This window comes from Halichoeres trimaculatus, unplaced genomic scaffold (genome assembly GCF_033239565.1).
Source record: "Halichoeres trimaculatus isolate MK-OKI-2021-1 unplaced genomic scaffold, fHalTri1.1 fHalTri1_scaffold_17, whole genome shotgun sequence".
In the NCBI taxonomy this organism is placed as follows: Eukaryota; Metazoa; Chordata; class Actinopteri; order Labriformes; family Labridae; genus Halichoeres; species Halichoeres trimaculatus.
Genome location: NW_027437195.1, coordinates 30,689,920 through 30,706,484, shown reverse-complemented (window position 1 = coordinate 30,706,484; position 16,565 = coordinate 30,689,920). Strand labels below are relative to the sequence as shown.

Sequence of the window (16,565 nt, the reverse complement as noted above, 5' to 3'; positions counted from 1 at the left end):
GGCGTGTTTCTTTAAGAGCTCGCCTCTCACGCCGTTTACTCAGCACGTCCTCAGAGTTAGTCTGAAACCTTCTCACATGTTTTTCTTTCCTCCACCTCCAGAGCTCCCCAAACAACATGGGGGGCATGAACAACCCCCCAGGGACGCCGAGAGACGACGGAGAAATGGGCGGAAACTTCTTGAACCCATTCCAAAGCGAAAGTGTGAGTAGAGCGAGTGGTTGACATCTCACCACCCTTAACAGTTCTCCTGAACGGTTCTCCAGAACAGTTCTCTTGAACGGTTCTCCTGAACGGTTCTCCTGAACGGTTCTCCTGAACGGTTCTCCTGAACGTCCCACATGAAGGGTGGATCAATGCAAGCAGAGGAGGGACCCTGATCCTAATCCTGTTTACAGTTATCCCTCAGATACAGGGTTGGTTTAGTGATAATTTAGGTAGCGTTATTTTTCACAACACCCCCTGCTGGAGGGTCGGTGTAATTGATTTTTACAAAATGAGCACGAAAAAAATCTGACGTGCTGTTTGTTAGCTTCCCTCAAACATTCACATTTGTGATGTTCTGCTTGCATTCAGGCCGCTTACTAACCACAGAGTTCATCGTTTCCCTCTGTACCAGTGGTCCATCAGTAGACTCCAGTCAGGACCAGTCAGGACCAGTTAGAGGCTGGCGCTGGTTTTTAATTGGCTGAGGGGAGAGAAGATGTTAGAGGGTCTTCAGTCAGGATGGAAATGAAACACGGTGTAAAGGAGAGGCTGTTTCTCATGAATCTGTGACGGTCTCTGACCCTAGACCTGCAGAGCCACATGGAGGCTCAGGCTGGACATAAAGTGAAGCCAAAATAAGATCTCTACGGAAGCCCTGAGAGGACTTGTTCATGTGCTCTTTTTGCCTGAAATAAGTTATGTTAAGTGAGTTGAGGTTTTTTTTTGGATCCTGGCTCAAAGCTCCTGTGGATAACTTTTGGTTTAAAGAGGGGATATTAAGCTGCTTTTGGTTTAAAGAGGGGGGTATGATCTCAGGGTGCTGTCCTAAAAAACCTGTATTTCAGTCTCTATCTGAAACTTTTATTTTTTCAACCTAGTTTTTTTTAATTTAACATTTACTACATCAGGTACAACAATCGTACATACACGTATAGAAATATGACACCTGCCCCAAAACATAACAAGTGGCAGTAGTTTTCACATTTATTTAACATTTTACATGTAAACAAAAAAAATGGGTAAATAATAAATGCAATAAAAATAAATCATTGAAATAATAGATAGAAGCAATATTTCTGACAAAACCCCAAAACCTCCCAAATTTGACCAAATTCTGAATCTTTCATCCTAACTACATATGTCAGTTTTTCTAGAGCCAGACATGAGGAATATTGTTTTACCCAGCGACTCAGAAAAAGACAACACACATATTTCCAACAAAGCACAGTTGAATCCCTCGCCTGTAACAGACATAGGTCCTCTATGTAAAACTGTTAATTTCAGCTACTGTCTCTTTAAGAAACTCCAGAACACTGTGAAACTGAACATTCTAGAACCCGAAAACAAACAGACAGAATGAGGTAATGTTCTGTTTTCAAAAGTGACAAATTTGCTTAGCAACTAGTGATGTCATGATTGAGCAAATTTTAAATCTCAAAGATGTAAGATACTACAGGAGCGCCAGAGGGACAAAATAAAGACTTACAAGAAAGAAAAATACCTCCTCTTTAACTTTTTGGGTTGCTACCATAGTTTACACCCTGTCATTGAAGAAAACAAGCTTTTTTGTTTTGAAAGATGCATGTCCACTCAGGGCTTCCGTACTTTCCTAACTTTGATTTTTTTTTTTTTTTTTTGATTGAAAAGAAAAGTTAATCCTTTAAAACTTATAATTGGAACTAAAAAAGTGAACCTGTGTGTGGAGGTGTTGACTCCTCTGTGAAGCCTCCTGTAGCTCTGCAGGTTTTGCAGGGTGTGAGCGCCCTCTTGTGTTTAAATGTTGTCAGTGACACATCCACTCATCTGTGCCCTCCTCCCTTTCCCTCTTTCTCTTTTCAGTATTCACCCAACATGACGATGAGTGTGTGATTTTATTTCCTCTTTTTTTTTGTACTTTTCTTTACTCCCTCCTCGATTTTTGAACCCTGCTCCTTTTTTTTTATTTCTTTATTTCAATCCTCACTTCACCTCGGATTGGACCGCCTCCCCTCCTCACACACACACACACACACACACACACACCTCTGCCTCCAAACCCTCCGACCCTCCCTCCTCCTCCTCCTCCTCACCCGGACTCTCCCGGCCTCGCGCAGCCCTCTGGGACGGCCCTGGAGCACGCTGGGACTCTCATTAAGACGGGCCCTCCCGGAGCGTGCAAGATGGCGGCGGCTCTGAACAGGAAGCAGTCACAGAGCAACAGGAAGGGGCTCCTCTCTGACTCCGGCCCCGGGCTCCCTGGCTTCCTGTCAGGCTCCAGACAATGAGCGAGGGATGGAGGACACAGCGGAGGGGGTAGAGAGGAGACTGATAACAGCCCTCACACGGAGCTGGATCTGGATCTGGATCCGCTGCCTGGAAGCTCCTCTGGATTTTTACGACTTTTCTCGTGTTTTTTTCTTCCTCCTCCTCCTCCTGGGTCCCTGGAGTCGACCCCCCACGTCCGTCTGTGTGTGTCCATGTCTAGCGGAGGTGTTGTGACGATCCGTGGACTGTATCTCCTTTATTTTGTGTACGTATTGTATCATTTTTATGATTGTATTATTGTTATTAACGACAGGATGGTTTTACGTTAGGTTTGCTTTCTGAGGGCACATTTCTTCTTGTTATAATGAAGACAGCTTAGAAATAATCAGCTGTGTACACTGCCCCCTGCAGGCCACCCATCATGGTACAGTTTTTTTAACTCATCAGAAAGTTTCACACCTTTATCTGCGCCAGAAGAGGAGGTAGCGGCGGCGGTGGCGGCGGCGGTGAAATGCACAGCTCTATTTATTTATGGACTTTAATTTGAATCATGTTTTTTTTAAGTGTAATCCTTTTTTTTCTTGAGCTAGCAGCGAGTGTGTAAATAAACAGATCTACTTCCTGTTCGGTATAATTAGACCCTGTTTTAGCCCCGCCCCCTCGCTTCACTCTAGCGTCAGCGTCTCTGCTGGACTTTAACAAACACGTGGATTCTCTCAGAGTCCTGGACACACTGTGATGTATGTCTGTGCTTTACCGAAACTTCCTTTCTTTACTTTCTTTACTTTTTTAACTCCTCGCCGTGCGCTCCAGGGGAAGGACTCCACGCTCTCTGGAAGCTGCACGCCGTTGCTCTGTTGACTGCAACATCCTCCCAAAACCCAAAACCGTCCTTTTCCTTTCACACACACACACACACACACACACACACACACACACACCTCTCTTTTCTCAGATCTTTCTTTTGTACAACCCTCCATCGTTTTGGTTTGGTGTTATTTTTGTGTAAATACTGTAAAATGCATTTTGATATCATCGACATGTTTTGATATTTTCAAACCACAACAACAGTTGATCAGCTGATCGGGGGGGGGGGGGGGGGCTGCGTCCGTGCAGAGACGGCGTGACGTGAATGATGAGAAACAGAAACTGGAGCTGCTATAGACTTTGACGCTTTTTCTTCTCATCACAGACGAACCAACCAGGGGGAGGGGCTTAACTGGGGGTAAACTCACCGTCACATGTCCTCAGATAAAGATAAAGGTTCGGCCTCTGACACATTTCAATCTGACCCCCCAGGGACCAGACGCAGACTTTACTATGAAGGATTTTTTGTATCTATTTAAAGCGGGGGCGGGAGGAAGAGGAAGTTGCTGTGAGGAGGTGGAGATGCTGAAGCGGCGTTTCCTCCCTTTCTTTGAACTGTTGTATAAAATGCAGTGGCTCTCTATCTTTCTGTCCTGTAAGTACAGCCGTCACCACGTTCCTTTCTGTATTTCTATCGTGCTGATGTATAATACTGTAAGATTCAGGGGCAGGGAGGGGTCGGAGGACGAAGACGTTTCTGTTCAGCTCCTCACTTCTCCTCTCCATGGCGACGCAGTATTGGGTATGAGGCAGTCTGTCCCCGGGGGTTTGCTTTGTATCTCATGTTAGGGTAGTTTCAGATCCTAAATGTCTCGTGTAGTTAAAAGAAAAAACAAACAAAAAAAAGAGGTTCCTTCTTCGTATGTTTCTTTATATTGTAAAGTTTCTTTAGACGAAAAAATTGTTGCTTATTGGAAAAAAAAAGGTGGGAAAACTGCATTGATAATAAATGTAATTTTTTATTTTATTTTTTCTTTTGGTTTCGTTTCGATTTTCATCAAGTTGTCGGTCGTTTTTGCCTGTGTCCCCCTTGTTGTAGATACATATTAAAAACAAATAAAATGACTTCACTCCTTTTGCCATGAACACGACCTCTTTCTCTGCACGCTGACCTGGGTTTGTTCCTGACTGACTGTCAAAAAAACAATGGATTAACTGAAAATGTTTTTCTTATTTTGTTTTTGGATTCAGATATTTGCTGGATAAGTTTTAACTTCAGGAACTTTTAGTTTGTGCTAACTTTGGCGCCTCCCTGTGGGTAAAGATGTTCTGCTTGCTGCAGTTGTTCAGACTGCATGAAGCTCAGCCTTCATTATGTAAACAACAACAGTGGCATCGGTCACAGAGAGGTCAGTTTATTGTTATTTCTAGAGTTCAACATTAAAGTTTTTTTTTAATTTGCCCTGCAAAAAAACTGAAATCTAATCAAGTGTTTGTCTTACCTTTAGGAAAATTGTCTTATTAAACCTATTAGTCAATTCCAGGAAATGTCTTTACTCTAGATAACTTAACACTTCTTTGTTCAAGACAACTTTTTCCCAGATCCAGCTCCACGAGGTAAGGTATTTATCAACATTTAGGTAGAGCTACTCTTTGAAACCTGACAACAAGCTAACTTTGTCAGTTTGTAGTGTAGTTTAGCAGCTGCTATATTTCTCTCTCCTCACAGCCCGGTGCTCTGAGACGTGTCTGTAACGTGTAACGGTAGTGAATCCTGGTTCTGTCCTACCAGAGCTCATCTACCAACTCCAACCTCACCAAGCAGAGCTAACGTAACCTGGCTCTTCATTTTATTGATAGACTCTCAAGTTTGAACAGACCACTGCAGAATAACTGCTGACTGTGGGTTGGAATAGACATTAGCACAAACACATTAGCCTGGGGTTTAGCTTTTAGCTCATATTTTAGCCTTTAGCCTGTATTTTCATCTTCAGCTTGTGTATAAGTCTTTAGCTCTTGTTTTAGCCTTTAGCTTGTGTTTTGGTCTGTGTGCTAGCCTTAAGCCCGTGTGGTGACCTGTGTTTGAGCATAAAGCCAGTATTTTGGTCTTTAGCTTGTGGTTTAGCCTAAAGCCCGTACTTTATTCTTTAGCTTGTGTTTTAGCTCTTGTTTTAGCCTTAGGCTTGAATTTTCATCTTAAGCTTGTGTATAAGTCTTCAGCTCTTAGCCTTAAGCTTGTGTTTTAGGCTTTAGTTCAAGTTTTAGCCTTTAGCTTGTTTTTTAGTCTTGTGCTTGTATTTTAGCCTTTGGCTTCAGTTTTAGCCTGTGTGCTAGCCTTAAGCCCGTGTTGTAGCATGCGTTTGAGCATAAAGCCAGTATTTTAGTTTTTAGCTTGTATTTTAGCCTTAAGCGTGTACTTTAGCCTTTAGCTTGTATTTAAGCCTTTGTTTTAGCCTGTGACTTGTGTTTTAGCCTTTAGCTTGCGTTTTTGTCTTTAACTTGTGTTTTAACCTTTAGCTTTGTTTCAGTCTTGAGCTTGTATTTTAGCCTTTAGCTTGAGTTTTAGCCTTTAGCATGTGTTTTAGCCTTTAGCCATTAGTGTGTGTTTTAGCCTTTAGCTTAAGTTTTAGCCTGTGTGCTAGCCTTAAGCCTGTGTTTTAGCATAAAGCCAGTACTTTAGCCTCAGCTTGTCTTTTAGCTTTTGTTTAACCTTTAGTTTGTATCTTAGTTTTAAGCTTGTGTTTTAGCCTTTAGCATGTGTGTTAGCCTTTAGCTTGTATTTTAGCCTTTTGCCTGTGTATTAGCCTTTAGCTGTTGCTCTATCTCTCTCCTGTGTCTCTTTCTTCTGCTCTTCTGTCCTTTTTCTGTCTGACAGTTAGACTCCAGTGTCCACCATCACTACAAAATTAATCACAGAAGTCGTTTTCAGCAGAGAAACACAGAAGTAGCCTTTAGGAATAACCTTTGTTGTTGCTGATAATCTGATGTTAAAGTGTGGATCAGGATCAGAAAGATATCTACAAGAGAGACTTTTTCAGGATCACTCAGAAAGTCTTTACAGCTCCTTTCAAAGAGCCTTTGAGGTGAAAAAAATGAACTTTTTAAGTTTTTATATTGAGACATTGTTCTAATTTCATGAAACAGTTCAGACATTTTTTTCTTTGAAAGACTTTTCATAAGAGATTTGCTTTTCTGTCAGTCTGATGTGTCAGTAACAGTGAACTGAAAAGCCTGGTTCCTCAGCGTGCTGCAGCTTGTCAGATCAGGAGCCTCGTGGCTGTTAGAGACATTAAAAATACAGCTGGGTGTTTAGTTCCTGATGTTTGCTTCTACAGATGATACAGAGACGTCTGGATTTGAATCTAAAGAAGAAGAAGTTTATGTTGCGTTAACACTGAGTTTAATATGAGATTAGTTACAGAGCGTCATAGAGGAGCCGAGCACTAACTTCGATCCTGATCTGATGTGATCTGAACACAAACTGAATGTTTTCAGGATTTCACTGATCAGCTGGTAACGTCTGACGCTGATGCTTGAACTTCACATCAGGGAAACACAGGAGGGACGCCGCGGCGACTGCCGGCTGTGACAGGAGGAAACAGGAGGAGCAACCAGGGAGGAGGTGGAGGAGGCGAGCTGCAGCGGAGGGAGGAATCCTGCTCTCACAGAGGCCCTGGGTGAGGAGGAGGAGGAGGAGGAGGAGGAGGGTGGGTGAGGCAGGTGCAGCAGGCTCCTGCTCTTAGAAGGAGGGACCTGGAGGAGGACGTCTGATTGGACGGCTAAGGGAGGGAGGTGCAGCAGAGGAGGGAACAGCGTAACAGAGGGGAGGGTGTTCCTGCGCGGGGAGCAGGAGGAGGAGCTGCTGGTTGCTCCTCCTGGCTTTGGGGGGAGTTCCTGAGAGGAGCTCATCTCTGTGAGGGAGAGGAGGGACTGAGAGCTCCTCAGAGCCAGATCCTCAGACCACCTCCCCTCTATCCAGACCGGGTCCCCCTCATGAGCCTGGTTCAGGCTCTGGGACCAGGGTTGACATGAGCCTCTGGGTCTGGGTGTGGGAGTCCTGGTCTGACCCAGCTCAGGGGGAGGAGGTCTCCTGCTGCTGACGGCTCCCTGTTTGCCTGAAGGAGGAGAGAGGAGAGTTCAGTTTGACTGAGATGATGTCATCAGTTTGACAAACATCTGCAGGTTCAGGTCCTACACCACAAAAACTGGAATCTTATCAAGTGTTTTTGTCTTTTTCTCTGTAAAAATGTCTGATTTCAAGTTTTCTAAAGAGGAAATGAGGTCTGAATTGCTTGCAAGTAAAAAAAAAAAATCTGCCAGTGGAGTGAGGATGGAGACATTTTTCTTATTTCAAGAAACTTTACGAGCAAATTTTTCTCGGTCTTGGTCTTTAAATAATTTGAAATAAGACACTTTTCTGGACTGATCATTTGACTGTTGCTCAAATCAAGTAAAATAAGAAAGTTTTTACTTAAAACAGGAGAAAAATATTTGCTTAGATTTCATCTTTTGCAGTGGAGAGGCTTTTGTTTTGCAGGTTTTGATCCTGCAGCTTTACGTCTTATAACTTAACATCTTGCAGAATAACGTCCTGCACACTGCAAAAAACTAAAATCTCATCAAGTGTTTTTTATCTTATTTTAAGTAAAAATTGTCTGGATCAAGAATAATTTGCTTAAAACTTGAATAATGTCTTCATATGAGCAACTTTTCTCTTGTTGCATTGGCAGATTTTTTTTTCTTGTTAAAGCAGCTCAGACCTCATTCTGTCTTTAAATAACTTAAAAATCAAACGTTTTTCTGGACGACTCAAGTGAATGTGGCTCAGATTGAGTCTAAAAAGACATTTTCCTTTTAAAAATAAGACAAAACACTTGATAAGATTTCCGTTTTTTGCAGTGTAGGTCCTGCAGAATTACTTTTTGAAGGTTTAGTTCCTGCAGGTTTAAGTCTTGTAAGCCTGAGACCATGTCCACGCGTAGCCAGGTATCACTTCAACTTTAACTTCAACTTTAATATAGTCCCATGGGAAAATCCTGAACTGAAAAAGGACGCCACTTAAACCACACAACGCCAAAGACTGAGAATCAGGCAAAACCCACAAAGTGCTGTGCAGTAGATACATGAACAGTAATGACGAACATACAAGATAAAGCAGATAAATGAGATTCAATAAAAGTCAATAAATAGGATTACAGTCTAAAAGTCAACGATTAATTCTAACCAAAAGAAGCATAAAGCACAAGAAAGAAAACTTGTCAGGCCAATGAACTATGGTTTCAGTAGCAACTGCAATGAAATATAATATCACTGAAAATAAAATTTTCTGAAAACTTTCTGAAAAGTGAAGATTTTGTAAAAACTCTGGTTTCATGGTTTCCTGATGCTGGGAAACAGTTTTAGGTTTTCATACGTCACAGCTGAATGACAGGGGCTCGTTCTGATTGGCTGCCACAGATTTTATGTCTGAAAACACAGACTTTATGGGTTTGACGTGCTTTAAGCCGCACTTATCATTAGGTTTTCTTGCTGTACGTGGACAAAAGTATTTTTAAAACAAATGAAGAATGAAGTCGCTAGGCGCCGCCCTGTTGGCTTCGGCTACCTTTTGCAGCAGCTCTATCTTTTTTGTCAGTTTCTTGTAATTTTTCCGTCTCTTTTTCGTAATCTTTGTATTTGGAGTTGATCATTCTATTCTATTCTTATTTAATTATATTCTAAATGAGGGGGATATTTGTTTCTGAAAATGCCTGGCTATGTGTAAACAAGTCCTACGTCTTGTAGGATGGTCCTGCAGGTTCATGCCCTGCACATTTACATCCTGCAGGTTAAAGTTTTGCTTTTTTTTGTCCTGCAGATGTTCTTACTGAAGATTTATGTCTTGTAGGTGTATGGTCTGGTTTAGTTCCTACAAGTTTAGTTCCTGCACGTTTAGTTCCTGCACGTTTAGTTCCTGCACGTTTAGTTCCTGCACGTATAGTTCCTGCACGTTTAGTTCCTGCATGTTTAGTTCCTGCATGTTTAGTTCCTGCACGTTTAGTTCCTGCATGTAAAGTTCCTGCACGTTTAGTTCCTGCATGTTTAGTTCCTGCACATTTAGTTCCTGCAGATTTTAGTTCCTGCATGTTTAGTTCCTGCACATTTAGTTCCTGCAGATTTTAGTTCCTGCACATTTAGTTCCTGCAGATTTTAGTTCCTGCATGTTTAGTTCCTGCAGATTTTAGTTCCTGCATTTTTAGTTCCTGCAAATTTTAGTTCCTGCAGATTTTAGTTCCTGCAGTTTAGTTCCTGCAGGTTTAGTTCCTGCAGGTTTAGCTCCTGCACATTTAGTTCCTGCATGTTTAGTTCCTGCACGTTTAGTTCCTGCAGATTTAGTTCCTGCAGATTTCTGTCCTGCAGGTTTAAGCCTGCCAGACTCTAACTTCCTGTAGTCCAGGATCCTGACTGCAGTCTCATTTTTCTAAGTTAACGTCCTGCGAGCGAGCGTCAGCTGACCCTGAGGTCTCGTCTGTTTTTCCTTATGTTCTGGAGAAATTTCCGGTCTTGTGGTCGACCAATCATTGTTAAGTCCTGCTTGGTAATCTACATGTTTTCTAGCGTAAGTAATCAGCTGTTTCTTTTTCTTTCTTTGTTCTTTTTTGCCCTCACATCCCCTCTGTCATGCTCCTTTATTTAAAGACTTTTTTCTTCCTCCACACTTTAAAGTGTCTGTGTGGTTCAGTCTAGTTTATCTGTTTCTATAATGAAGCAGTGAAGCTAGCTCTGGCTAACCTCAGTCTTACACACTCTCACACACTCTCACACACTCTCACACACTCACACACTCTCGTCTCTCCTCAGGTCTGATCTCTCAGCTGGTGATTTCAGCGAGCAGGAATTCGTAGTCTTGTGTCTGGACTTGTTTTTGTGGAGCTCAGACTTTATGTTTGGAGTCAGTTTATCTCTGAAACAGGAAGTGAGGTGAGGTGAGGAGATGGTTTGAGTTTAAAAAGTGATGAAGAAGAGTTAGGGTGTGCTTGTCTTCCTCACCCGGCCCTCTGAAGTTGAAGATGTTTCCTCCCTCAGAGGAGTTCGGGGACGTCTTGAGGACGATGTCAGACGGGGACATGCAAGACACCGGGGACGTGTCAGGTGATGGTGGGACGTTCAGGTAACGCCTGGTCACCGGGCTGCCGTTAACGCCTGTCTCTGTGGCGATGATGATGATGTCACGGCCCTTAGCTTGGCAGGCGTCCATCAACACCTGGAGTCCACAGACACGGCTCAGACTTGATGAGGGGGCTTTGAGGTTTCTGATGCTTTGATTAGGCCACACGCTGCACACTACACTTCTTCCTCCCTGTCTGCTCCCCTCACTTCCTGTCTCCCTCAGCTCAAAAATATCACATCAACACAAACAAAACTTTCCTCATCGACAGTAAAAAACAGTCTCCTGTAGCCAACGAATGCGCTAATTATTAAAACTCTAAAATATCTTTACACCCCTCACGCCGATTGTAAAGTTGCACAAACTGCAAATAATATTTCTCCACATTTAGCTCTAAAACATCACTTTTTCTGCAGATTTAGAGAAATATTTGCAAAATATATTCGTCAGATACTATATATAAATGTTGATTTGTATACAATGAATCGTAAATATGAATGTCCTGATACTCAATATTAAGCCACGTTTCTAAAAAATGATGTTGTTTCTAATAATTTAGCTAAAACTAAATATTTAGCCAAGACTTCTAAATACTAAGCTTTGATATCTAAATATTTCAATGATTTTTAGACATTTATTCAAGATTTCTAAATCTTAAGCAAAGATTTCCAAATTTCAAGCAAATATTTTTTATACATTGATAAGATTTCTAAACATTAAGTCAAGAATTCCAAATTTTGAATTGTTAATATTTAGCTAAGATGCATAATTTTTTACACATAAGCTAAATATTGGGTCACGTATTATTATTATTATTATTATTATTTTATTACTTGTGTTATTATTATTATTATTATTATTATTATTATTATTATTATTATTATTATTATTATTATTATTATTATTTTGTTTTATTTTATATCATTATTATTATAATTATTATTTTATTTTTAAATTTAATTATATTTATTTATTTTTTCATCATTATTTTCATTATAACTTTGTATTCACTTCCTGTTTTTTTTGTCACGCACTTTGTGTTGCCACTGTTGTGCATGAAAAGTGCTTTATAAATAAAGTTTGATTCATTAATTGATTGATATTTGGAAACATTTACTTAAGATTTAGAAATCTTAAGTAAATGTTTAGGAATGAAAACTAAATGTCTAGAAATGTAGCTAAAGATTTAGAATCAGGATATTTAATAACATTTAGATATAAAATTTAACATTTATATCTGACGGATAGATTTCACTGATATTTCTGTTAATCTGTATAAAAGTGATGTTTTAGAGCTAAATGTGGAGAAAGGTTTTCTGTGGTGTGTGTAATTTTACAGCAGGCGTCCCGTACACTGACCTTCAGAGTGGGCTGGTGCTGTGCGTTGATGCCATAAACCAGTGCTGATGCTCCAAACTGGTCCTCCATACTGGGATCAGCCCCTGCAGCCAGCAGGATGGACGCCACCTGCTCCCCCGCCCGCTCCATGACGCTGTACATCAGAGCGGTGCGTCCGGCCCGGTCCTGAGCGTTTGGGTCAGCCTGATGGTCAGAGAGACGATGGTGAACGACATGAAAGCTTCACCTGACAGCAGGTTGTTAGGGTAAGAAAAGGTCACAGAGGTCAGGGAGGTCAGAGAGGTCAGAGAGGAGTCAGATATGATCCTGTTAATGAGCGCTCCCAGAGGATTGCCCTGCACTGAACTTTTTGAACCCAGACGTCATTCACATCTCTTGTTTTAAAAAAAAACCCAGGATGAAAAGACATCATCCCTCCTCCTGCTCTGGTTTTGTTTCTGTTGTATCTTTCAGTGTCTGCTTCTCAGGCCTCCCTGTGATCAATTATCTATTATCTTCCCCCAGAGCACATCGTGTTTCATTCTGCAGCTACAAATTGTTCAGACACACTGTGAGTTCAGGGAGTAAAAATCAGAAACTGTTTGTTATGCATTGAGAGTATCACACACGTCTCTTCCTGCATCCATCACGCTTCAGAAACTCTTCAAATCAACTCTCTGACGCACTCTGACAAACTCTCCCAGGTGTTTGACTCTTCACCTGACCTTGTTTCTGAGCAGGTAGCTCAGGAGTTTCAGCGTCTCAGGCGCGGCCGGCTCTCCTCTCAGGGTCTTGCAGGCGGCCAGCAGGGCGGTCTCTCCTCTGGGGTTGCGTGCATCGACCTGAGCCCCTCCCTCCACCAGGAGGCGCACCAGGCGGAGCTTTCCTGAGACGGCTGCATTGATGAGGGGTCTGCAGTCTGAGAGGGGGTCCTCCATCGTCTGCAGGGTGGAGGAAAGTCAGACCCCACATGATCAGCTTACAGCGACACAATACATCAGAGGTCTGCAACCTTTACCTCACCTCAGCTCAGCTGGATTAAAGTCATTCAAGAGCCACAAAATTTACTTAATCTTCACAATAAAGACAAAAAAAAGTGAATAAAATTCTACACATGGTTAAAATCTAGTGAATTATTATCTAAACAAGACATTTTTGTGTTAATAAAATGGTAAATGTGATGTCTTGGTTTAAATTTTAAATAAAATAATAATAATAATAAAATTTTTGAAAAATTTGCAATACCGTGAATTTTCATTATTTATTTTTTTTAATTAATCTTAATGAAATTTGTAGAAGATGCAAAGAAAATTATAAATTTTGAAATTCTGGAAAACTGGCAAATTTTTTTTAGCTAAATTCAAAAATTTTGCAACAATCCCCCAAATTTAAAAAATTTCAAAAATTTGTCAAAGTTTCATACATTTTAAAAAAAATATTTTAACATTGTAATTTCTAATCTAGTGAATAATTATCTTAACTAGACATTTTTGTGTTTATAAAATTTTTCATGTGATGTTGCGGTTTTTATTTTTGAATAATTTTTTTACATTTTTTGTTACAATTTTTTTTTTTTTAAATTATCATTACATATTACAATTATTTTAGAAAATTTGTAAAAATTACAAATTACATTACATTTTTTAAAATTTTAATGCCATGAATTCTTATAAATTTGCAAACTATGAAATGTCAATAACTTGCAAAAATTTTAATACTTTTTGAATTTTTTTAAAAATTAGAAAAAATTGGGGGGGGCAAAATGAAAAAATGTGCAACAGTTCCCAAAAAAATGAAATTTTAAAAATTTGTAAAAGTTTAATAAATTTGAAAAAAAAAAAAAAAAAAAAAAAAACATTATTTCAAAAATCTGCTAAACTTTAAAAATATTGAGGAAAAATATTGCATTAAAAAAAATGAATTTAAATAAATAGCAAAAAATGCAGAAATACAAAATACTGAAAACACAAAAAAATGAATTTGCAAAATCTTAATAAAAAATGTTTTTTGTTTTTTTTTTATTTGGAAAAATGTCAAAAAAAAACTTGCAAAACTTTCAAAGAGCCACATAAGGCCCCAGAGCCACAGGTTGAAGACCTTTGTTGGTCTACCCTAATGTGAAATATTAACATGTATCCTTCTTGTTTGTGCTCTTTCTTGTGTTCTGTGGTTTAATTCTGTGATTCTCACTCAAAAAAGCAACTTTTACTGCAAGACTGACACTTTTACCAGCTCCTCACTTTTCTGTCCTCTCGTTTAGTTTTTTGATTAACTACTCATTAAAACAAAAAATAGACTCAATTTAGCAGAAATATCCGTCTCTGTGAGTCAGCATGGTTATTTAAAACTTCATTATTGAATAAAAAAGCAGCTTAAAAATGATCGTGACTCACCTCAGCGCTCCCCCCTCAGAGCCTCTTCAACTGTGCATCCTCTACACACAAGAACAAAGCTCCTGTCTCCACTCTGTCCTCACAGTTTGGAGAGAAAGTTCTGGATGATTTGCATGTATTGTTTCATCTCCTCCTTTGTTGGTCCTCATTTGGAGTTTGGTCCTCATGTTGCTGGTCTGCGGTGGACTTCAGATCACACAATGAGAGGATGCTGACTTTCATCTCCCCTCACCTCGTCTGCCCCTGCGCCGCGTCCGGTCCTGCTGGGTGGGCGAGGGGTGGAGGTCGCCAACGGGGAGCGTTCAAAGTTTTAAATGCTTCCAAATCCAAAATGTCACCTGTTTCAGACACTGTGCTACAAAGAGCCAGAGGCCCTTTGATACCAGAGCTTTGAACAGTTTCCATCTGCGGACGTGCAGCTCACTTCTGTCTCAGATTTGGAGTTTCCTCTCTTTGGCATTTCAATGATTCACTCTGTTTCTCTTTAAAAAAAGGTGCAGACAGGCAGAGACACTTCAGAAGCAGAAGTTAGAGCTGTGATATTAGCAGCGTGCTCACAGTGAGCTGGGATCCCACTCTGCAGAGCTCTTAGTGTGAGGTTTACACACTCAGAGATGTTTAACACCTTTAACAGGTACACATCATTTAGTTTGACTGGGCTTTATGGAGCGTTTATCAAACAAATAACCAAATCTGTGCTCAGGCTGAGGCGTGAGAACATCATCCTCATGTACAACCAGGCTTTCCAAACCCCAGCTCCAATAAACCAAATTAAAAAAGCAACGAAACAGAAGTGATTAGTGATGATCCAATTACAACCTGGAGCAATAAAGGTGTCATTGTTTGCTTTATTAACAATTTGAAGACATCATTAAGAACATTTAGCTCCCAAACAACAGCATAACACCTATACATCACTCATATAAAACAAAGCTCTAACGTGGGTGAGCTCAGACACTTTATGTCTTCATGCCAGAGAAAGTTTGCTGTGGGAAATACACTTTGCACAATCTGATCGTTGATACAGTATTAGAAAATGCATCAAGCTTGATGTAGTTTTAACAGTTGCCAGCAGGACACTCCAACCTCACCAAGCAGAGCTAACGTAACCTCACTCTTCATTTTATTGATAGACTCTCAAGTTTGGACAGACCACTGCAGAATAACTGCTACATGCCTGTGTTTTAGCTTTTAGCTTGTGTGTTAGCCTTTAGCTTGTGCTCTATCTCTCTCCTGTTTCTCTTTCTTCTGCTCTTTTGTACTTTTTCTGTCTGACAGTTAGGCTCCAGTGTCCACCATCACTACACAGATCTCCATTCTCTCTGCTAAACTTCATCAGCCGGTAAATGATAAACTTTGCTGTAAATGTATTGGTCTGATTGTTTTTAGACAATGAAAAATTACATTTAGGAATAATCTGTTTTAGTGCTGTTAGTCTAATTTTGAATTGTGGATTATAAACAGGTATATATTAAAAAAATTGGAACTACTTCAGTATCACTTATAAAGACCTTTAGATGCAGCTATATACAAGATTTATTCACTTAGAAAGCTGAAACTTTCACTCACTTAAAAGATAATCTATGGAAATCCGGCTCCTGCTACATAGAATTATAGGCTACCATACAATTATGACAGCGAGTGTTTCTGACTTTTTAAAATAATAATAATAATAATCATCATCATAATCATAATCATAATCATAATAATAATCATAATAATAATCATAATAAGCTTAATTATAATTATAATAGTAACAATTTAAATATTATATAATAATTAATATTGTTAAAATTATTTTCATTATTTTTATCATTGTTGTTGTTATTATTATTGTCATTACTTTTGTTATAATAATAACAACTATTATTATAACAATAGTAATATTATAATTAATCTTATTATTATAATTGTTGTTGCTGTTGTATTATATTTTTTTATTTTTATTTTTATTTTTTGTGTTAGGGAAGGTTTGCCTAATTTTTTGCTTTAACCTGGCAATACTGGGCTTCCTTATAATTAAAACTTGGTTTCTTGTAAAAATGACATTATTTTTGTTAGTCTTAAAGTATTTTTTTCTCTTCTGTAAGAGCAAGCCCTACATATTATTATTTATATATTCTTTGTAGGGAAAGTTTATATATGAGTAAACTTTTTATTTCAGTTTTTTTCAACTGGCAGCAACAGGCTTCTGTACAGGTATAACTTAGTATTCCTCATTATTTCTCTTTCTTTGAGTAGAATCTTAATTTTTCCTTCTTTTTGTTAGGGCAAGTCCCAAAATAAAAACAATAATTAATTGGTTAATTTTTGTTGTGTTTGTTTGATTTTTTTATTGTTTGGTACATAACATATTATCTAATAATTTTGTTTCATCTATTTATTTTTTATTTATTTAATTTTTTTTTAATTTTTTTTTTTATTATTTTT

General features: G+C 39.3%; 2 protein-coding genes across 4 annotated transcripts in view; one reads left to right on the top strand and one right to left on the bottom strand.

Moving 5' to 3' along the window:
- Positions 1-2,370, top strand: part of LOC141806277 (single-stranded DNA-binding protein 3) — a 53,226-nt gene extending 50,856 nt beyond the window's left edge. For all 3 annotated transcript variants that reach the window (XM_074691695.1, XM_074691694.1, XM_074691696.1), the window contains 2 exons: positions 102-203; positions 2,046-2,370. In XM_074691695.1, the coding sequence (XP_074547796.1) occupies positions 102-203; positions 2,046-2,075 (132 nt within the window). In that variant the 3' untranslated portion in view covers positions 2,076-2,370. The remainder of the gene's footprint in view (positions 1-101; positions 204-2,045) is intronic.
- A 1,869-nt stretch (positions 2,371-4,239) lies between these two features.
- On the bottom strand, positions 4,240-14,345 carry LOC141806276 (uncharacterized). The gene is made up of 5 exons (XM_074691692.1): positions 14,136-14,345; positions 12,468-12,683; positions 11,764-11,946; positions 10,287-10,500; positions 4,240-7,372 (listed from the first exon to the last, which is right to left on the bottom strand). Exons 2-5 carry the CDS (start codon positions 12,678-12,680, stop codon positions 6,798-6,800), a joined length of 1,185 nt encoding a protein of 394 aa, XP_074547793.1. The 5' UTR covers positions 12,681-12,683; positions 14,136-14,345; the 3' UTR covers positions 4,240-6,797.
- Between the last annotated feature and the right edge of the window lie 2,220 nt (positions 14,346-16,565).